General features: G+C 53.4%; 7 protein-coding genes across 7 annotated transcripts; 3 read left to right on the top strand and 4 right to left on the bottom strand.

The window, feature by feature from the left end:
* Positions 1-3052: 3052 nt before the first annotated feature.
* On the top strand, positions 3053-5998 carry Z520_01716 (uncharacterized protein; the record flags this gene model as incomplete). The annotated part of the gene is made up of 1 exon (XM_016772232.1): positions 3053-5998. One exon carries the CDS (start codon positions 3053-3055, stop codon positions 5996-5998), a length of 2946 nt encoding a protein of 981 aa, XP_016637371.1.
* Positions 5999-6784: 786 nt separating this feature from the next.
* Positions 6785-7473, bottom strand: Z520_01715 (uncharacterized protein; the record flags this gene model as incomplete). Its single annotated transcript, XM_016772231.1, has 2 exons — positions 6785-7236; positions 7311-7473. The coding sequence occupies 2 exons, from the start codon at positions 7471-7473 to the stop codon at positions 6785-6787; spliced, it is 615 nt and encodes a 204-aa protein (XP_016637370.1).
* Positions 7474-7728: 255 nt separating this feature from the next.
* Positions 7729-9316, top strand: Z520_01714 (eukaryotic translation initiation factor 3 subunit E; the record flags this gene model as incomplete). Its single annotated transcript, XM_016772230.1, has 2 exons — positions 7729-9026; positions 9103-9316. 2 exons carry the CDS (start codon positions 7729-7731, stop codon positions 9314-9316), a joined length of 1512 nt encoding a protein of 503 aa, XP_016637369.1.
* Positions 9317-9998: 682 nt separating this feature from the next.
* Positions 9999-11502, bottom strand: Z520_01713 (uncharacterized protein; the record flags this gene model as incomplete). Its single annotated transcript, XM_016772229.1, has 3 exons — positions 9999-11039; positions 11118-11314; positions 11394-11502. The coding sequence occupies 3 exons, from the start codon at positions 11500-11502 to the stop codon at positions 9999-10001; spliced, it is 1347 nt and encodes a 448-aa protein (XP_016637368.1).
* A 594-nt stretch (positions 11503-12096) lies between these two features.
* Positions 12097-14018, bottom strand: Z520_01712 (uncharacterized protein; the record flags this gene model as incomplete). Its single annotated transcript, XM_016772228.1, has 3 exons — positions 12097-13497; positions 13553-13674; positions 13730-14018. 3 exons carry the CDS (start codon positions 14016-14018, stop codon positions 12097-12099), a joined length of 1812 nt encoding a protein of 603 aa, XP_016637367.1.
* A 739-nt stretch (positions 14019-14757) lies between these two features.
* Z520_01711 (uncharacterized protein) lies at positions 14758-16419 on the top strand (the record flags this gene model as incomplete). The annotated part of the gene is made up of 1 exon (XM_016772227.1): positions 14758-16419. One exon carries the CDS (start codon positions 14758-14760, stop codon positions 16417-16419), a length of 1662 nt encoding a protein of 553 aa, XP_016637366.1.
* A 131-nt stretch (positions 16420-16550) lies between these two features.
* On the bottom strand, positions 16551-20300 carry Z520_01710 (uncharacterized protein; the record flags this gene model as incomplete). Its single annotated transcript, XM_016772226.1, has 2 exons — positions 16551-17470; positions 17519-20300. The coding sequence occupies 2 exons, from the start codon at positions 20298-20300 to the stop codon at positions 16551-16553; spliced, it is 3702 nt and encodes a 1233-aa protein (XP_016637365.1).
* Positions 20301-21439: the final 1139 nt, after the last annotated feature.

Here is a 21439-nt window from a genome sequence, read left to right as displayed (position 1 = left end):
CCTGGAGCGGATTTCTGCCTTGAGGCATGCGGACCCGGCTCTTTGGATTCGGTCGGTTTGGGGATAGCTGCGAAAAGGAAGATCCCGCGCCGTTGATCTAATTCCTTTTCCTCCCCCCAGCGCCCCTGGCACTTGCCTTGATACGCCCACCAGGGATGTCCATGATTGAATTAAACAAGAGTACTCGATACGCAAGGAGGTCGGGAGGCTCGAATTGTGCCACTCTCCTTGGATACTACCACAACGGCTCCGCAATGCATTGAGCCTGGTGGCAGTCCGACAGTAGTGTATCCTGCGGTGCTGGGTCTTGCAGAACATCGGGCCATAGCCGAAAGGAGGAGCGACCCATGCAGCTAATAGATAGAGGGCCACGCACCACCAAAGCATGCACGATATGTGCCTAACCATCGTGGACCGGGGTGAGTGAACTGCATTGGTTCTGGCAATATGAAAGAACCCGCTCAGGTTCGCTTGAGACAGTCTCTGGCGTGTGACACGATTCGAAGGTTTGTGTCGACTTGGACTCAGCCTGCCCGCAATGAGGAAACTAGACTTGCGGATCTGCCAATCAGACGATATCTGGCCGCTTGCGCATGAGCAATGAGCTGGTTGAGCTGGTTGAGCAGAAATGAGGCACTATCCGACTATGTAAGCCCTGAATTCTGCTGCCTTTTGAATCGTTTTCCTTTTCCTTCCTCTCTTCCCATATCCAGCTCTTTTCCCTCCCAAACCTGACCATGGACACCTCTCCTTTCGATATTTTATCGGCGCACCTCCACTGCGACGTTTTGGCTACGACCCTCCAGATGACACCCTATCTCCTCTCCACCTTAGTCTATGACTCAGCCGGTTGACAAGAACAACCCAGATGAGGTCCAGCATGTTCATCTGGGAGGCATTTCTACCACGAAGACTTTGCTGGCGTACAGAAGGGATATGGCTGACCGCCTCCTCATCCCGACTCCCAGCCTTTTGTTTGTTCCCACCATCTAGTCTTGCCAGACGCCATACACTCCGACCTCTTTTGCAACGTTCGTTCTGTATGTGCTTTTAGCACTTACAAACAAAGACATGCAGCACGCACAGCGAAGAGAGCACATGGGCCTTTTCTTGCTCAAAACGTGGCTGAGATGGGAAGCGGAGCAGTCTACTCGTATGCCTCAGCGTGATGGGGGATTATTAGGTTCGTGATCGCAGGCCCAAGGCACTTGAAGAATGGCCTAAGCCGAAAACGAGCTTGGTGCGGCCCCAATTTGGCTTTGCATTTTGAAACCCGTCTTTGGCAAAAACCCGGACCTTCCAGCAGCGAGAGAAAAGACGAGACGAGACGAGACGAGACACGGGGGAAGAAACAGAGACACCCTTCGAATGTCAGAGCAATTCCTCTCACGAAGCACCCAAAATCATCAGACACGGATTTTCGACTTCTCACACCCTGGGGCCGGTGCTCTTATTATTGACCGACAATTGTGGTGGATGGGGTACAGCACAAGTGAGCGCAGAGTGACGGAAGCGGGTAAGGAGAGAGTCAAAAACTGGGCTGGCAGTGCTATTCTTTCTTGCACGACGAAACCCTGCAACTGGCCCGAGGCCAATGAAGATTCGCGCATGGCCAATTAGCGGATACGGCTCCCTCGGTGGCCTGTGCGCGTGCTCCAAGAAAAGCCGAGTGGCACCGAATCGCCCACTTTTTGCCCACCTTTTGCCTGCCCGGGAGGCCAACACGCCAACACGCCAACAACCAGGCAGCCCTTTGGCCCTTTTCTCACCTCGCCGCGCCAAAGGCTCTGCTGCTTCTATCGCTCTGTCGCCGTGCCTCTAGTCGGTTGCATCGCCTGTCTCTCTGTCACTCTCCCCCCTTCCCAAGCGCTTTCTTTAGGCTCCCATTTTTTCTCGACTTGCCCCCGATTCCAACCTTTACGGTGCCTGTGCTGTTGACCAGTTTATCCCCCCGGTTCCAGGCAATTGCTGTTTTGTGTTTCATCAATTCCCATTCCCATTCACCCAAGTCGTCAGCTCAGACTCTCTCTGGCTTGTCGCTTGTCATCCCTTCTGACGGATCGTCTCCCACCCCGCTGGTGCCGCCCTGCCCTGTCGTGGTGATTGTCTCTTTTCTGTTCCCTGCAGTGTACGAGCCACCACGTATCATCAACCTTGGGAAGGGAAACCCAGATCGCTTCCCTCTAATCACATCCACACGGTAAGCCTCTGCTGCTTTTCCTTCTGATCCCCATGAAACCTTTTTTTTGCCCCTCTGCCGATTCCCCCCTTGCACTTTGCAAAAGATAGTGGGCTTGTTCTTGTTCTTCCCTCTGCCGGCCGGTACGCAGCAGCCGGAATTGAGCACCAGCACATGGCTCGCCCACCACATCATCCATCCTCTCGCCTTCTTTCCCTCCCCAAAGCCATCCACCCCCAGATCCATCACTAGCGCCTGTTATCTCCCATCAAACATGCAACTGAGATCGTGTCGCACGGCCCAATAGACCTGAGTGGGACCCTCTCCCATTGATGCTCGTTGCCAGTCCTTCTGCCCTGCCCCAAGCGTGGCTAACCTTCTTCTCTCAGCAGTTCCCAGTCCTCAGCTGTCACACGCCGCTGGGGCTAAACCCTTTTTGGCCGTCCCCCAGCCCTCAGGAAAATCGTCCCAATCTCGACTTTCCGATCGGTTCGCATACCTTTACGCCTGTGACGATTCCGCTCAAACATTGCCAGCCAGGTGAGTAGCCTTGTCCGATGTCCTCTAAGCCTGCTTATTGCCCCTTCACCATGCTCGTATCACTTGCCCCTCGACGACCCGGTGTTGACCTTCACTTTCCCCTGTGACGCGTCTTTTCACCTCCTCTCCTCACCCGATCCGCCGCGCCATCCACATTCTTGCATCAATGCGCAACCGTCCGCAGGCCTGTCCATCATGAGATACCAGGTCCTGACGGACGACGTAGATGCTGAACCGGATGGGTCCACTCTCGTGATGGCCGCGCGCATTCGTGGACCAAGGCTGATGACTCTTGTTGCTATAGCCAATGGATGACCGAACCTCATTCGAGCCATGAACCCTTGGCTGACCGACGCCTCCTCGAATCCAAACAATCATGTTGGCTTTGGAGGCCCAATGGATGCTGGCATGTCTTTCCTGCAACCTCCTCAGACGATAAATCCTTCGCAGTTCCAGAATCCCGCCTTCCTCAATGGCGCCGCCCGAACTACCTCGCCTGCCTTCCACAACCCCGTCTATCAGACGAACCCGGTGATACCTTCCAAAAGAGCAAGAGAAGATAGCTTGGCCACCTCGCCGCGGCAGGCGCCTGGTGGCTTACCTGTTTCTAGATCACAGACTCCGGGACAAGTCCCCTACCCGGGCTTCAATCCTCAAGCGAACGGCGTACCGGCCATCTCAAATGCCCCGACACCCTTTGGCCATCTCCAGACAACTTCTAACGCCTCTCCGTCTCCTACCATACAACAGCTGAATCATTTCACCTCGACTCAAGCCAATCAACGCGTCGCAACGGCGTCTCCCAGTCCGTTTTCTCCCCAACATGCTCCCCCACACGCTTCACCGGCTCCTTCAGACCATGCGAGTCGCGTTGGCACGCCCCATGACAATCCCCAAAACTTCATGCCAAATGGCGTTTTCGCGCCGGGGTTTAATCAACCCCAATTCGGTCAGAACATCAGCAATGGGATGCCACAAGTAGGGATGAATCCCCAGATGAACATGGCGGCACAAAATCCAAGCATGGCTGCAGCTCAGCGAAACTATCAAATGCATCTTCAGGCTCAGGCGCGTCAGATGCAGGTGCAAGCGCAGGTGCAAGCGCAAGCGCAAGCGCAAGCTCGTGGGATGAATGGTTTGCCTACCAATCCTAACCAACACGCCACCAACCCCCAGATGCCGCAAGGAGCACCAGCCGCATTTCATCCTGCCAGACCCAACAATCCCGAAGATTTTATCCGGGGCCTGCAACAATTCATGGCGGCGCGTAACCGCCAAGTTGATCTAAACCCGGTAATATGTGGTCGGCAACTACCCTTGTTGCGGTTGTATGCAGCTGTGGTGAAAAATGGGGGCTCACAAAGGATATCAAAGCTAAACCAGTGGGCCGCGGTTGCGCACCAGTTTGGTTTTCCACCGCCACAACATATGCAAGCAGCTCAAGAACTCCAGGCGTACTGGATGAACAATCTAGCCCCTTATGAGGCCGCTTGGCAGCTATCGCAGCAGAAGCAAAAGATGGCAGCCCAGGCTGCGATACAAAGCCAAACTCAGATGTCACCTCCGCGCGATCAATCCCAAGAACCTACCCACCAGAGAAGTGCGTCGGCCACCGGACCAGTCGCCCAACAACCGCAGCACCCTACGGCAAACGGATTTATGCAACCTCCACACGCCCAAGGACCACCGGATCCCACAGCAACGCCTCAACACCGTTCTAGCGTGTCACGACAGTTCGATCCTCAACAGATGGCTGCCCTGCAGGGCCAAGTTCAGGGACAAACACCCCAAAAGCGACCTCAGACCAGTGCGGGTAAGATAGCAGAACCCGAGCCTGACACGAACAAGCCTATGTCAAAACCGATCGAAGACCCTTTCAAGCCCGATATTCTCCCTCAGAGCAGGTTCCACGGACCAATCAATGTGGAAGAGATGTTCATTATCGGCCAACACATTGCTGAATCCAAACCATTCGTGCCTTCTATTCGGGAGCTGGGTGTGATCGACATTCACGCTTTGACAATGGCAATCAAATCTGGAATACACGCGGAGACACGAGTAGCACTGGACACGCTTGTTACACTTTCGATGGAATCTGCATTGCCACTAGCATTAAGTGAATGCGATGACCTTGTTGACACATTACTGGACTGTGCCCAGGATCAGGTATCTTTTCTCAGCGAACACGCCACCGAAGTCTCTGACGAAATGTTCCTCACTTCGTATGAAGATCTCGTCCGGGCTTGTCGCATCGAGAACGAGTCCTTGCAAGATGCGCCCGAGTTTGGAACCGTTGCATACGATCTCGAACGAGCAGCGGATCGCTTGATTTGTATCACCACCCTGTTGCGCAATTTCTCCTTTTACGAAGCCAACTTTATCCCACTTGGTCAGCCAGAGGTTGTCAGGCTACTCAGCACCGTGATCCGATACCTCGGCACCACGGAAATGTTCTTGCGACACAACAGAAATACCCTGGATTTCATGAAAGACGTGGTCATCTATTTTAGTAACTTGTCGACCTTGCTTCAGCTCCCCGGGAAAGAAGAAGCCCTCTGTGTCCTCCATTTCCTTCTCGCATTCGCACCAACCCCAGCACCTACCTCGAGCGCTACCACCAAGGTCTCTTTCGTCCCGTACGCGCCAACCCTACATAAATACATGCCATCTGCTGTCGATAGTCTCGCCAAGCTCCTAGCGCGTGACGAACCCAATCGGACCTACTACAAGGCCATCTTTGCAGCCGACGGTCACTCGAGCCCGCCATACGAGCTATTGACGAGAGCATTCGGACTTGCCATTTCCTCAATACCAGCAAATTCCAATCACACCAGGCCACTCATCGAGGCACGGAAACCTTTCCTCTTACAAGGAATGTTAGCAGCAGAAATATTGGCGAGTCTTGCGCCAGGTTCGGACCATCCATTGGCGCGTTCGTGGCTCGAGTCAGACGATGGCTTTGCTGGCAATCTTCTGCGGCTGGTCGGTTTGTTGAGTGCCGATCGGACGACTCAGACCGCTCCCAGGCACGCACAACCAAACAACCGAAATAATGCCTTTGAGCCAGACGCCAACGGTTACGGGGCAATCGCAAATCGTGCTATCGCTGTCCTGAAGACCTTGGTGCAGAAAGCCCGTAGGACTGATGAAAATGGCTCGACAATAGTTCCATTGGGCATTATGCCAAGCAAAGAGAGTCTGCTGGGAGCGATGATACAGAAAGATATTGATCCTGGCATACTGCGGCAGCTTTGCGTCTATGCTGGTTTAGAGGATTAGTACCACGAACATTGGATTGCATGAGCGCGGTTGAGCTGATGTCCTGGATTTTGAGCATACGCAATTGCATTCATTCAGCATGTGAAATACGAATTGGCGGAGAAGAGCAAGATTTGAGATGACGGGGACTTTGAATGGCTCTACTCGAGGGCCTTTTTGTACCTCCACATGAAGCTTCCAACGGTTGGGTACTCAGAGATGCCTTTTCCCGCTCCAGAACGAGAGGGAAGAGCACAAAATGTCTGTACTTAGTCTTCCAACTTGATTCAATAAAGACATTGTTTGACTTGAATTCGGTCTCGATGCGAGGAAGGGGCTCAGTCCTTCGAGAGACGTGCTTCTGTTCATGCTGTCGATCCGTCTTCGGCGTATACATTCATAACGTGTGCAAGAGGGGCGTATGCGGCAGAAATTTACGCGTTTGATAATACAGATATGTGTGGTAGGCGTTCAGCCCTCACCTTAGACTATTGACGCCTGGTAGGATTTGGTCCTCTCTTCCTGTATCGATCCGCAACGCAAATAGTACAACAGGCATCTCGTTCTTGCAGAACTGAATCCAGTCAACCTGTCTCTGCCTAATACCCCTCTTTGCACTGTAAGATAGCTCTCGATTTCATGAGAGCCGGTCCGAGGTGCACAGCGAGTAAGAGAGGTCCAGTGGAAAAAGGTCCCCCCTTGTCACATCATCCATTACCGCGTACGGAACTTGGGATTTCCATGTTGCTCGTGTGCCCATGTCCGGCTGGTCGCTTTGGTCTCCTTTTGGCTCTCTTCGCACAGTCTTCAAAACCCACTGACTTCCGCCCACCGCTTGATCTCTGGGCCTCTCCAACCCCTCACAACCACATGCCTTGTCGTCCAATTGATCACGACATTGGCCTTCCTCCGCCCTCGCACGTCGGTCATGTATTCCTCCAGCCCCAGGGCGGTGCGCACAGCGTTCGCCAACTCCTGCAGATCACCCTTGATCTTGCGGATCGTCGTAATGTGTTTGGAACCGCCGGCCTTGGTGGTCTGGTAGATTGGGAGGTTCTTCGAGGGTGTGCGCGTGATCAAGTACGGAAGCGCGGAGAGGGTCGGTGTAAGATTATGGTTCTGAATCTGGCTCCTGAGGAAAGAAGTCTGGTGAAGAGGAGGTGATTGCTGTGGTTGGATTTGTTGCTGCGTCTGTGAGAGTGTTGCGGAGGGAGTGGAGGCCGGAAACATTTTCGCAGCGCGATCTTCGCTATCCTGTCCTGTTGGTTGGGATCATGTCAGTGAAGGTCCCAGCAAGCCCAGACAGTTGGCTCTGCTACCACAATAAACTTACTTTCTTTCCGGACAGCTGCTTTTTGTCTTCGGTGCAGCTTGTCCAGAGTAGTGATTTTCGCGTACTTTTCCCTGGGCATCCATTCTGACTTCCATCTGACCTGGCATAGAGGCTGTTGTGGACGTAGCATAGCCCGTAGCAGTAGGGTTGAAGGGGCCTTCATGGTCAATTTTGAGTGCGCAAATGAATGGACAGCCCCGTGCACCTTAGGAGCAAAAACGGCGAGGCAAGGGCATTGGTCTTGATGCGCACGTTAAGCACAAGGCTGATTGACACCCAGGGTTCGGCTTGGCGTTGTCGCTACCTAGTACTTTTTCAACACATCTCACGCCGCTTTTCAATTCATCTCAATCTAACGCTTTTAGGGATAGCGTGTCATTCCCCATTCAATTTCACAAGCGCACGACTGATATTCAAAATGGTCGATAATCTTCCAAGCGGCCATCCTGAGCACGAAAAGAACAAAGATACCCCTGGGTATATCTTTAATCTCTCCCTCCCCCCATCTCCGTCGCCGCCTCCCCCTCCACCCAGCCACCGCCTCACCCGGTACAATTTGCGCCTTCTGGAGGAACAATTCAACGCAATTGACATTGGGTACGAAGTTAGACCCATACCCAAGATGTCGCGCCTCGAGGATCCAACCGGCGAGTATGCCTTCCTTGCGAAGCTCATTCGGCGCATGGATCGACATCTCATTTTCCCCTTACTTGAACACAAGCTCGGGTCCGAAGACATCTCACAACAGCGTTACGACGACCTCAAACAGGCCATCTTCAACCTCCTCAGTGACACCAACATGATCGACTACGTGGGCAATCTCTACAAGGAAATCCACAAGTCAGAGTCGACCCCTGCGGACTTTGCGAAGAAGAGAGAGGAAGTGTTGAACCAACTTGCAAAATTCGAAGAGGAATCCGCACACCTGACCAACCTGCTGAACGATGAATCAGTCACTTCACAACTTCGCAGCGACAAGGTCGCCAATTTGAAGTTCCTCGAAGAACAACACGGAGTCACGCAGCAGATGGTGGACAACCTCTATGACTTCGGCAGATTTCGCTATCAGTGTGGCCTTTATCCCGAAGCCGCTGACTTGCTCTACCGCTTCCGCGTCCTGTCCACTGACAATGAAAAAGTGGTCAAAGCCACCTGGGGCAAGCTTGTCTGCGAAATTCTGGGTGAAGAATGGGAGAACGCACTTGAAGAAGTGGAAAAGGTCAAGGAACATATTGAGACTCGTCTGTTCAACAATCCTCGAGCTCAACTCACGGCCCGTGAAGCCCTGGTTCACTACGCCCTCTTCCCGTTCTTCAACTATGAGCCCGCTCGTGAAAAGTTGACGGAAATGTACTTCTCCCCGCCATACATCTCTTCCATCCAAACCGTTTGTCCCTGGATTCTCCGTTACCTTGCGGCCGCAGTCATCACCAACCGCACCCGCATGAACAATTCGCACAACTACCAGAAACAACTCAAGGATCTCGTCAGAGTCGTCAAACAAGAAGTCTATGAATATCAAGACCCCGTGACGGAATTTGTCAAGGCTCTCTACGTCGATTTCGACTTTGAAGAGGCACAGAAGAAGTTGTCTGAAGCTGAGGCAATTTTGAGAGGGGATTTCTTCCTGGGAAGTTCAACTGACGCTTTTATGGAGAGTGCCAGACACCTCATCTCGGAAAGTTATTGCAAGATCCATCAGAGAATTGATATCAAGTAAGTCTGAGGGCACCGACTCCTTCCTCACTGCTTCGCTTCAATCAGCTCAAATCACTAACTTTCCTAACCTCAGGGATCTCTCCACCCGTCTCGGACTTTCTCCTAGTGAAGGTGAAAAATGGATCGTCAACCTCATCCGCGACACCAAAGTGGACGCCAAGATCGATTACCAGGCTGGAACGGTAGTCATGAACCACCCCCCACAGAGTGTGTACCAACAGGTCATTGAGAAGACAAAGGGTGCATTCTTCCGCACACAGGTGTTGAGCGCCGCCGTGGCGAAGTGAATGATTGAGGAGTGAATGAATCCATACATGCGAGAAGAGTATTGGTATGGAAGGCCAGACGAAATCAAAACGATCACAAAGACGAGACAGAGACTACACAACAACAATGTTGTCTACGGAGTAGTCCATTCAGAGCTCCGCACATGAACAGGGCCTGCGAGCTGCACATGAATTCGAAATGCTGCCCAACTGAAGATTTACGAGGGTTCTTGAGCTAAATGCAGTGAGGAGTGACAGAACAGTGCAAGAGAACCTTGGTGAACGGAGACGCTTGTTTTGGCACAAAAGGAGAAAATTCGAGCTACGGACAGAGTGTGATTACCACAAAGGAACTGACGAGCATTGGACTTGGACCGAAAAAGGGCACGATACCCATGAACATGGCATGGCATGGCATGGCATTGAATGATGACTCGCAGGCAGCAGACATGAAGGACTGACAATGAGCTTTTTTTTTATGTTGTGAGCTGAGAAAAAAATGGAGCAGCAGCCAGGGATCACCCATCAGAGCCGGGGTTGAGAGAAGAGCTCACAGCTTGTGCTTTAGTGGGCATGAAACGAGCAAGTTCTTCTGCTGTATGTAGCAAGGCTTAAGGCATCATGCTGATTCAACTTGCAGTGGCAGAAAGAGCACCGCCACCAAGAAAGATGCCATGAATCCATTCAAAACATCATGTAGATCTCATTTCTTCCCGTTCCCATTGCCATTACTATGACCTTGATTGGCCTTCGTCTTCATCTTCATCTCCTCCTCAGCCACCAGACCCCTGACTTCCTCCTCATCCATCCACTCGCGTACACTGCCCATGACATCCTCGAGACTCTGAGCCCCCGCCAGGACACCGTCAAGGTCACTACTCTCCACACCACACCTATGATCCGTGACGCGGTTCTGCGAGAAATTGTACGTGCGGATCTTATCCTCGCGACCCGTGCGGGCGACGCCGCCCATGGCCGCGCGGCGGAATGCGATGACCTCGGCCTCGCGCTGTTCGCGGCGCATCTGGGCCAGTTTCGCGCGGAGCAGCGTCCACGCCTTTTCGCGGTTCTTGTGTTGAGAGCGCGATTCTTGCATCGCCACCACGGTCCCCGTGGGGAGGTGGGTGAGCCGTACGGCCGAGTCGGTCTTGTTGACGTGCTGCCCACCGGCGCCGCGGGCGCGCATTGTTTCGGATTTCACGTCTGCGGGGGAGATGTAGTAGTCTGAATTCGGGTCGTCGTAGTCGAGACCTTCGGTAGAGGAGGGCGAGTCTGGTAGATTGGGGAGCACGAGTATCGAGACAGCGCTGGTGTGCGTGCGGCCCTTTTTTTCGGTTGCGGGCACGCGCTGCACGCGATGAACCCCGGCCTCGGTCCTCAACACGTCGTAGGATCCCGGATGGTTGATTTCCAGCAATGCATCGGTCAGTCCGGCCTCGTGGGTTGAGTCGTCCGCACTGTAGCTCGCCAGCGTCGTGGGCCATCTCTTCCGCGCGCAAAAGTCTGTATACATGTTCAATAAGGACTGGGCGAACAACGAAGCCTCGGAGCCTCCTGCCCCGGGGTGGATTTCGATCAGACACGGCATCGAGGCGAACGGGTGCGGCGGGATTAGGGAGTGCTTGAGATTCGAAGCGAGTGACTGCAATGATGCCGTGGTGGCCTGGATGTCGGTTTCTGCGAGGGAGCGAAGCTCCGAGTCGGAAGACGGGTCGTGTAGGAGAGCGTTGAGTTCTTTGAGAGACTGTTTCCGCAAGATCAATATTGTAAGATTCTGCGATATCATCCGACACCATGACGAAAGGGCAGGGTGTGTATTTACATTCTGTGCATCATCCCACTCCTTCAACGCCGCAGAGACGGGACCTAACTCCCCGATCCTCTTCGCAACGGCGACATCATAGTTCTCCGCGTTTGCGGCCGCCAGTTGCTGGTGCTCGGTGGCTACGGCCCTTGCGCGCTGCAGAAGAATCGGCGATAAATATTCTGGCCCATTATTTCCAGAGGGTATCGTCGTTGCTGGAAGAGGAGAGAAGTCAGATCACTTGGACGTTTAGAAGGCCTGCGGGTGTCGAGGTACGGGGAAGACACGACGTACCTGAGCTCTGGAAGCGGGCGAGACGATGAGGAGGAGTTCTAGCTGCCGTGCGCAGCAAAGGTCCAATGCATGTTGAGCATAGCCGCCACCGCGAGCTACTGCTCAACATGCCTTGGACGGGAGAAGAGGAATGCAGTCTTCAACTTGAATGGTCCAAAGACGACGAGAACTGGTTCAGATTGACAAAAAGTTCAATGCAGGACCCTGAAGGAGAGACAGAATAATATCAGGGAAGGTCTATCGACCCAATCGGGCCCATGGCAACCTCAGCCTTGCATTCCGCCTCGTCCTCCTCAAGCCTTGAATACCGAGTACAAGCAAGCTGCACACTTCCTCGTTCTCTATCACCGGTGGTACAAAGGAATCGTAAGGAAGTGGGGTTAAGTCTCATATTCAACTTCGGCGACATTGTATCTATGGCGCTCCATATAAGCAAGACCTGAAAAACAAGCAGAGGTATCTGTAGCGCCCATCACTTCTCCCCTTCCTCACTCAAAAGCCCTGGTTCTGATTTCATCTTTCATTCATTTGTAAACGCCTTGCAATGTGTGTATGCAAAAGTTTTGGGGGTTTCATGTCTTCATCACTCGAATGAGGAGCCGGAGTGGTATCGAACATTCTGTACATTTTTGGACGCCGGTCGTGCTTCGTTATTATTGGTGACAACGTGTATCGCTAATGCGTCTCGTCCGCTGGAAACCCTTCACGAGCGAAAAGCCCATATTGACTTCAACCCATTCTCATCGAGTCCTGTGGTGTCCTTTTTATGTCCCGTCAAGTCACCGTTGCTTCTGTCGCGCTGTGGCACAAGTCGAGGTGACTGGCCTGACCAGTTGGGTGTCTTGTCATCGCCGTCCATGGGGAAGAATACTCCTTCAACCTCTTCATCGATCTTCTTTGAACTCAAGCCAGGGCTGGAAATCCCACGGTCAAATCGTCCAATGGGCGCCGACGAGTGTCTCAGACCACTCGACTGGACCCTCAATCCATTCGATTCGCCCGAGTCAACTCGGTTGAGCTGCATCCGGGCCATCGCCTGAGATATACCAGATATCTGTACGCTCGGAGTGGACGATTCGCTGGGCATCCAGGACCCACGAAGAGGTGAACCAACGTGCCCGAAGCTGGACGGCACATTGTTCTCTGCAGCCTTTCTCTCCCTCTGTTCAGCCCATAAGGCACTGAATCTGGAAGGACTTCCCGCTGGTGGGGATCCCACTTTGCTAGAAGTTCCACTTGGAATCGCCAGGGCGTGGACATGATCCTTGGAGCTGTGCTCTTGATCCGCCCTTGAAGCGCGGCGCATCTTTTCCTGGGGAGTAAGTACTTCGTCGTGCAGACTATTGGGAAGTAGGTCTGTCTCCACCCCCACCCCTTCCTCCCATTCATAAGGAAGATGTGAGCGCGGAACACTTGCTGATAGCCCTCTTGTTTTAACTGTTCTCTGAGAATGCATAATTCGCTGGCCAATGGACTCCTCTGCATTCTGCGGCGAAAGACCCAAAGGCGACACGTTCCTCAAATTGGACCCCAAGTTGGCGTTTCGAACATTGACAATTGATTCTGGAGGACTTCCAAGTTGTCTAGACAGCGAAGAAGACGCTGGAGATCGCATGCCAAACTTGTCTGGGACAGACTGGCCGAGAGGCCCGTACTTCGCGATGTGGGAAACTCCGTTCGCATCGAAGGATTGTGGCAGAGGGGCATTGAGGGCGGTTCGAAGATTCTCGACGGGCGACTTGGGAAATTGGTAATCATTTGGCGGAGAACCAAACTGAGACGTTGGGGGGGAGTTGAGCCCTGAATCGAGGGCTGAGGGCGGTTGATATTGGTTGTACCGGTCTTGAAACGCGTCCGCCTCGTCACTGTCCATCAATGGGAAACCTGAACCTTGGAAATAGTCTTGGCCGTAGGGCGGTTGATTGAGTATGGGATCTCCCAGACTTGGATCTTGGCTGGGGAATGGCGATTGTTCGGATCGATTTGCGTAGTTGAAGTTTCGACCTGACATGGCGAAACCAGCATCGAGGTCTGCCCGATTGACTCGTCGCCCATCAGGAAGATAGTGAGCCAGCGCACACTTGGCGCCAAACTTGCAATTCCCCTGTACACGTTAATCTTGTTGATCTTGAGTTATCCACCACTAAAAACAGTCGTACCTTCATGAAATACTTGCAAGGCGCTTGCTGCGTCATTGGGTCGAGAGAATGGGAGAAAGGGCACGCATTTCCTGCCTGGCAGGCCCCTTGACGGAAGAATTTACATGGGACGTGTTTGGTATCTTGCGACAAACAGGTCAGCATAGGCTGCGTTCTTTCGGTTACAATTAGACTCACTCTTGCTCGACGTGGTCGGAGGGCTCCTCGCTATATCAAAGAGCGGCTGGCCCTGTGAGATACTGCTCTTTCTGTCCGCGCCGTTCCCAAAGACCGTCGACCCCGGTACCGGCACAGCCTTCTCACCGTTGCCGCTGAAGCCATTCCGCTGTCTGCCCGGTCCATGCATCATAGACCCGGGGTGTTGAGAAGTACTCTTTGAATGTCCTCGATTCATGGTTCCGTATTGCTCATGATCGTTCCAGGCAGTTGGAGGGTCTGAAGTCAATCGAGGGAGGGCGGTGCTCATGATGCGGGTAGGTTCACAAAGGGTGTACTGTAGAGAGCGTGCACAACGCAGGCAGAAGGGTGGAAAGGTGCCCTAGTGACTACAGACGCAGTCAGGCTTTCCCCGGGGAATTGGTATGCTGTGTGATCGCGAGTTGTGCCACAAGTCATGCGGCACCTGGACCGCGCAGACTCGGGACGAAAGCACTCTCTCCACGTGTTCGGCCGACCAGCGTGGGGGTGATTGGAGTACGATAACGTGTATGTCAGGGCGGAATGTCAGGTGGGGTGGAATTGGAGAGGATAGGGGCGGGCTTGCGAGAACAAGGTCAGAATTTGTAATATTGGTAAGGAGAAGGTAGAGAAGCGGGCGTAGAGGTGAGGCGTAGATATGGTCTTTATCAACGAGGGATCATGGACGTGGGCAGAGCAAGTCCAGCAAGTGTCACTAAGTCACTAGGCGCATGGTGGGGCGCGCGCGCAGTTGCGGTTAAGGAGGGAGGCATCCAGCGAGCCAGGTGGGTGCCAGTGGGTGCCAGGGCCCAGGAGGCATCGAGGGCGCCCGCCGCCCGGGCGGAGAGACAGTTGGACGTTTCAGCCTGGCGAGGCTGGTCACGTTCCGAGCGCAGACAAACTTGCCAAGATCTATAACGGGCTAGTTACTGTACCGATTCATTACTATGAAGTCCACGTGATATGGATTTCTTCCTCTTCCCAGCCATTCCCTTCATGTCGTGTTTCTCGATACTGTAGTTTTGGACATGGCAGCTCGTATGGAGTTGCCATTTCTCTACCATACCCGGACCATCCTGCGCTTACCAAAGAGAACTTGCCGCCTACGTCCACGATTTGCGTCATCTCAAGTGGGTTCAGATGTCCCAGTCGAAGATGGCAAAGCTCCCCTTTCCCCGGCCGAGGACGAGTCTTTTCTCAAAGCAAAAGCCCGAAGCGTCACTTGGTCTCCAATAGCATCTGATTCCACCTCCAGCAACGCCGAAACAACAATCAGCTCTACCATCACCGCAAGCGAGCGCAGAGCCTTTGAGACAATACTCCGGTTTGCCCCTAAACAGACCGAACCGACCCTCTCAAAGCGACGCAAGGCTTATGCAGATGCTGCCGACACTGACATTGAGAATATTCTCAACATATTCACTTCTTCTCTGCGGAGCCATCGGTTTGGGCGGGATGGGTCTCACCTTGCTCAAAAGCCTGATGGCGATGTCGCGCATCAGGATGTCGTCGGAGACCAATCCAACCTTGAAACGCCCGGGGAACAAGCGCAAACCACGCAGCCTGTCCTTTCCCCATTAGAGCAGTCTAGGGCCAGATTAACGGAGGAACATGACCGGGATTTGACAGACCAGCTGAGTCGAAATGCCAAGGAAGACAGTCCCGAGAACCTCTCCGTGACTCTGCAGACCAAGGCAACAAGCACTGCTGGGCATTCGGGTGTGCAAGCGCCAAAAGTGGCGGATTTTCCAGGTCTCTCCGAACTACAAGAAGAAGAAGGAGATATCCTCGCCGAGACCGCCATTCCATCTCGCCCCTTCAGCCAAGTCGATGGATCCATCCAAAATGCCGTTCGTGACCATTTGCACTCGATATCCCGCGCCCTCCAAGAGGCAGCGCATTCGAAGACCAAGAAGGGCGACATTGCCATGTGGGAAGTCTGCGAGTCTCGAATATTCGCCATGGCCAGGGACTTGCAACAACCCCGGCCAGGTGGTCAGGCACTCAGCAACGACATGGAGAAGCTGCCGAGATGCGGTGGGCTGCAAAAGTTCACATTTTCGCGAGAAAAGTCAGACAACCCAAGGCGACTGATCGAGGCAGCGGAAAGAGAGCTGCGACGCTCTTCTCCCAGCTCCGGCACCTATATTACCGACGACGCCACGACGGACAACACAATCTCATCCCCAACACTTTCCGCAACCCAACTCGCCATCCTCCAGCACACCTACCCGGCCTCCCTCCTCCTCGCCCTCAGACTCTACATCAACCTCTACCCCTCGTCCCCTTACGCACTGCTCCTCCTACCCCGAATCCGCTCTTTAGGGACAACATCGTACGTGCTCGGCGCCAGCCCGCAGTTCTACAACTCGTTGATGTCCTTGGTCTGGCTGACGCGGAGTTCCTTGAGGGAGGTCGACGGATTGCTCGCGGAGATGGAGAGGGGTGGGGTGGAAATGGACGAGGAGACACAGGCCGTGCTAGGAGGGATCGAAGAGGATAGGGCCATGGATTTAGTCAGGAAAGGGAAAGGCAGAGGGTCAGCAAAAGAAAATGGGGACAAAGCACTCGGAGGTAGTCGTGGGGCGGCGTGGTGGAAGAGGCAGGAACAAATGCTCTGGTTTCCGAGGATATTGGACTGGTTGGACATTGTGGCGGGAAGGCTGGCAGCCAAGGAGAGGCTGGTCTGATATTCGCTAGGTAGTTATCTGCAGGACTGTGGGATCTGTACCCGAGTTACTAAAAGATCATTGTTTCTCGTACATGATTTGGTATCTAGGTAGCGACATCACAAAGTCATCAAAATCTGCTGCTACTGTCGTCAAACTTCGTGCCCGTCGTCGTCCACATAAGCGCGGTCCCCGGCTTTTCCTCTCCGCCGCGAAGAAGAACTCATTAATTCAAACAGACGGCTTTTTGTTGGCCCATCGCGGCTGCTGGACATCGGCCGCCGAGCATCTTCAACCATATCAACTGCATCGGTCGATGAATTCGTCGAGTCTGTCATTGTTCGGGCCTCTGTTGCCCGGTGAGGGTAGGGAATCCGTCTTTCCCACGCCGATGCTGAGCTTGATGGTGTCGTATCGCCTTCTCCGACAACTGGAGAAAGCTCGGCATTCCTGTATTCTACTTCTGCCACGGTGTCTGTCGTTTGGGGAAGAGCCGTGATCTCGGTGTCTCTGTGTGATCTCAGCAGAGATTCTTCAAAAGTCCTGCTCGGCGATATAGAATTTTGCTGGTCTGAGAGGAGCCGTTGCCAGGTATGTTCCGACTTTTCATCAGGCCGTTCAGCTTGCTCCGCGGCCTTGAAGCATTCTTTGCTCCTCTGCGAGAGCCTCACGCAGACCGCATGAAACGCTTGTACAGCCTCGTCGTCGGTCGCATCGCTAATGTTTTCAGGGGCATGCGTAACCCATAGGTCAATGAGCTGTGCCATTAGCTTTGCATGGTCCAGGAGGTATGGAAGGCTAGGAAGCCCCTCTCGGGACAGAGCTGAAAGTCGACCGCGTATCTGGTTTGGCGCCGCATATTGAGGCTCGAGTTTAGCCGAAGCTATCTGAGAGGAGCTCACAGCACATATTTCGTCGATGAAGGCTCTGAACTGGTTCGTTGATGCCGCCAAAAACTTATTCATGGGCTCCATCCAAGGTTCTTTGGTCCCAAATCGTGCCAGGTTTGCAAGGACATTGAGGGACTTCGCGATTAATGTAAAAGTCCTCTTCGTGCGGTCAGGGGGGTAATCTAGACGATATTAGCATGAGCCAAGAAGGAGGTTTCAGCAAAGCGTACCCTGGATCAGGCCGAAGAGTTTCGGATTCAAGATTGCAGGACAAAAGAAACGAAGGAAAAGAAAACCAGAGACGCTCGTGTACTTGACCGTCCGGATGAAAGAGCCATATCGATCCTCTGCGCAGGACCGGACATGGCGAAAAACAACCCTCAAGTCCATTGGACACCGGGCCGCGGAGAGATAGATCGATTTCCAGATTTGGCTGGTGAGGAATAGCAAGTTCGCCCAGTTCTTGTCGAGCTGCTCTTGCGATCGGACCCGGCTGGGATCGACTTCGCAGTCGGGATCCCTTTCGATAATCTTGCGCAATTTTTCACCTAGGACTTCCTCCATATAGTCCTTGCCCAGCCTGCGCATGTGGGCATCGAGTGCCTTGGTTACGAGTGAGTTGCCTCGGAAAAGCAAGTTGGCCTCCATCGCAGCCGATCGACTGAGGTCACGAACTAGCATTTCTCTCTGCTCGGCCGATTCGTACGAGTCGTTGGAATGGATTCGGCCACTGAAGCGCATTCGCATTGGGGGAGTGTCCTTGTAGATGCCGTCAATTTCTTCCTCTACAAGATTGTTGATCCAGTCAGTGGCGTTACCCGATGCCTGGAAAATGTCCAGGAGGATGTCGGACAGTTGCCGAAGATCAGGCCCAAGGAGATGAGCAATTTGTGTTGTTAAGCCATTCGTGTAGTTGTGCAGAAGATTGGCAAATTCTGCGTACTCTGCCTCCATCAAAATCACCGTCTCCTCCAGTGATAACCGGGCCAGGACCGTGCCGACAGAATGATCGTTGTTGTCCAATAAAGGCCACCACTTCTCGATGGTGTGACTACGCTCCAGTTCATCAATCGATACATCCACCCTCCCAAAGATCGGATCGTGGGACGAAATCTCCAGGCCGCCGAGGCCGGAAAGGTATCCAGCGTCTGCCGAGATATCGTAGAGGCTATCAGCGACCATCGTCCATTCCTTCTCTGCAGGGTTTCCAAGCTTAACCGCGATGGTGATCTTGGATAAAGATGCGGGAATGTCTGGTAAATTGAACTCCTCTGCCCAAAAAGCTGAAGAAACCGTCTGCTTGGTCGTTGTCCGGGCTCGTAAGTCCTTACCCAGCATGATCTCCGCGTATACCCCTTCTTTGTTTTGCTCAACCTTTGCTGATTTTGCCTTTGCCTTGCTGTATTCATAGGTGTCCGCTGGGGCCGATCGCTGGGTAAACTTTGCCTCAGTTATCTTGATTGAGAGGGATCGCTCTATCCGAAACATGCCCGGCGCAGAGATGTTGTCACTCTGTTGCGATGGTTGCGATGGTTGCGATAAAGCCTGTGCATCTTCGGGAGATAGTTGTTCTGGACCATATAACTCCGGCACAGTCAGGGCTCGCAGTAAGACAAACCAAGCTTCGAGTGCGACATTGGATTCTAAGCATAATACCATCGGTCTCGAAAGCCCTACAACAGGGGTTTGGACACGATACTGAGGATAGATCGCGATGCAATGTGGCATCCGCAGCACGCTTTCATCGAGTCGCTGAATTGCACAGCGAGAAAGCTGCGACAATGGTGTTACCGACAGCACCCGACTATCGACCTCGCTAAGTAGGCGAAATGTGCCATTTTCGTGGAGAGTGCAGCTCACTCTGCGCCAGAGATAGTTTTCTTCTGTCATTGACCGGCCAATGCTGCTGGGTGATGATTCGAGTTGAGATCCCGAAGGCAATGGTCCGTCCCAGATTAACATCTTACCCACTTTCACTATAGCTGTGGCTTTCGGATTCGTGAGATCGGAAAGACGCCTCTGCGAGACTGCCTTTTTGTCGGCGATTCCAACTGGTTGAGGCTTGGTCATCTTGTTATGTATGCCCTTCGGTCTCAATGGTTGCCAACACAACAGAGCTGCGAGCCACGAGTCGAAAGTTTCAGGCACTGGAGGTCGGAGCTGATAGCCAGTTCCTGAGGATGCGATTAGAACACTCAGATACGTGCTTTGGGATTCATGGTCGTAGTGAGTCCTGACGGTGCAGCCCCGCAGATCTGGTATTAATACCTTAGACTGGTGGATTTCGCCCTTGGTCTGGCATACCAGACTACCAGGCGCCACGTTAATAGCACAGTAGCCAGAAGCCCATGCCGTCGTATGCAGTGCTCTAAAGAAAAGGATGCCATGCATTCGACCACAGGTAGTTTTCATGAGATGGAGAATTTTGCCGGAATCGATATCGAGCAGCTTGGGAGACCGAAGACTGTTTGCGCTTGCGGCGAAGGAGTCATCGGGAGAAAATGGCCGACGTGGAGTTTTGGGTGGACCGTGTTGGTCCAAGTGTTCTGGACTTTGTACCACTGAGGGAAACCCGATTGACCCATGAGCCTCATCAGGAGGGAGAATGGGTAGGCCTGTGGCTATGGACCCGAGCCTCTTGCGAGTTTTAGTGATGAAGGACCCGGGGGAAATATCCACCGGCACTTCTTCGTTGGTACTTGTTCTTGTCTGTGCCCTCCGCCGTCTTCTCTCGATAGTACTGTCTTCCTCAGTGTTCGAGGCGGATGCGGAGGTTTCCCGTCTCCTTTGTGAATGCCGTGTGCGCGTGGGCTGCAGTACTGGGGAGTGGATGTGACTAGCATCGAAAGAGTCGGCGCGAGGCGTGATATAGTCTGGCGTCACAGCGCGGATGGTGGTATGTTCCGTCTCTTCAAAGATCTTGCCATGTCTGTCCCGGGACGAAGCCTGGCGGCTGGATCTCCGTTGAATCAACTGTGATCTGGACCTTGTCTGGGTTGCCACGCTTGCCATCTCTTCCCAATCATTCGGTTTCATCATCTAGAACCTGACGAGCCCTCTCGCCGATCGAACGATTGATGTCAACCCTTGTGCCTGTCACCACTGCCACTGTTCTATACCAAGACGAGGGTGCGGGCTGCGCACACCAGTCTGTTGCTTCAATTTCCTTCCACGGGCGCCTGCCAGACCGTGATCTGAGCAACCTGGCATTGGCACGGAGAACTCGAGGGGAGAAAATGAGGATGGAGCTCTTCGATGAGGAAATTGGACAATCAATCAATCGGCCTGACAACGTCGCATTGAGTCCAGAGCGGATTCCATACAATTCGAAATGGTGCAACCAATATAACGACAGAGGCAAATGCTGGGTTCAGAGAATCGCCAAATTGCAATGCGATCGGGCAGGACGCTGAATACGACGTTACCCGGAGGTCAGAGAGACGAGCGAACGGCTGGGGGAATGAAACATCGCAGGCATTTGAATAGAGACAGTTGAGATGCCGGGGAAGGAATTGGACTGTGAAAAGCCCTTATGCAGGAACAATGTGATACGGCATTCAGGTCAGAGATGTGTGTGGTGGTATTACCCAGCGCAAGACTGCAGCGATTGGGAGATCATCAGGAGAAAATGGACAGGCCAGGCGATTTGGCAGTGTAGGAACGGTAAACTCGTGCAGCTGGTGGTGGGATTGAGGGTGGTGCGTGGTGGTGCTGTGGGAGGGAGTGGCACAGGCTGCACAGTAGTGGGAAGCCTCAAGAAGGGGAAAGGAGGTGCAGGCCGTTTCCATAGGCCGTTTCCATAGGCCGTTTCCATAGGCCGTTTCCATAGGCCGTTTCCATACCTGGGTAGGCCCAGTGTGGGCGTCCAGTGTGGGGTTGGGTTGCTTGCACTCCTTCAGTTAGCGGCACCAACGGGTGCTTAGGACATTACTTCTGCCACCAGCCGCTGCAGGCCACCCACAGGCAGTAGTTTAACTAACCCTGGCTGCCCGCGAGTGCTGGTCCCTGCTGCAGCCTGGCCATTCTAGGCCCCGGAGCATGCCTCTTTAGGCAGGAAAATCTTTTCGTGGCCACCACCATCGCCTGTATCAAGCTCCCCCGTCCTGGAAGCGCATGGGAGCGAAGCCCAGCACCATTCTATCTGCGCCACT

Source organism: Fonsecaea multimorphosa (genome assembly GCF_000836435.1).
Source record: "Fonsecaea multimorphosa CBS 102226 unplaced genomic scaffold supercont1.2, whole genome shotgun sequence".
Taxonomy (NCBI): Eukaryota; Fungi; Ascomycota; class Eurotiomycetes; order Chaetothyriales; family Herpotrichiellaceae; genus Fonsecaea; species Fonsecaea multimorphosa.
The sequence above is the reverse complement of the archived record's forward strand: the minus strand, read 5'-3'. Positions and strand labels throughout refer to the sequence as shown.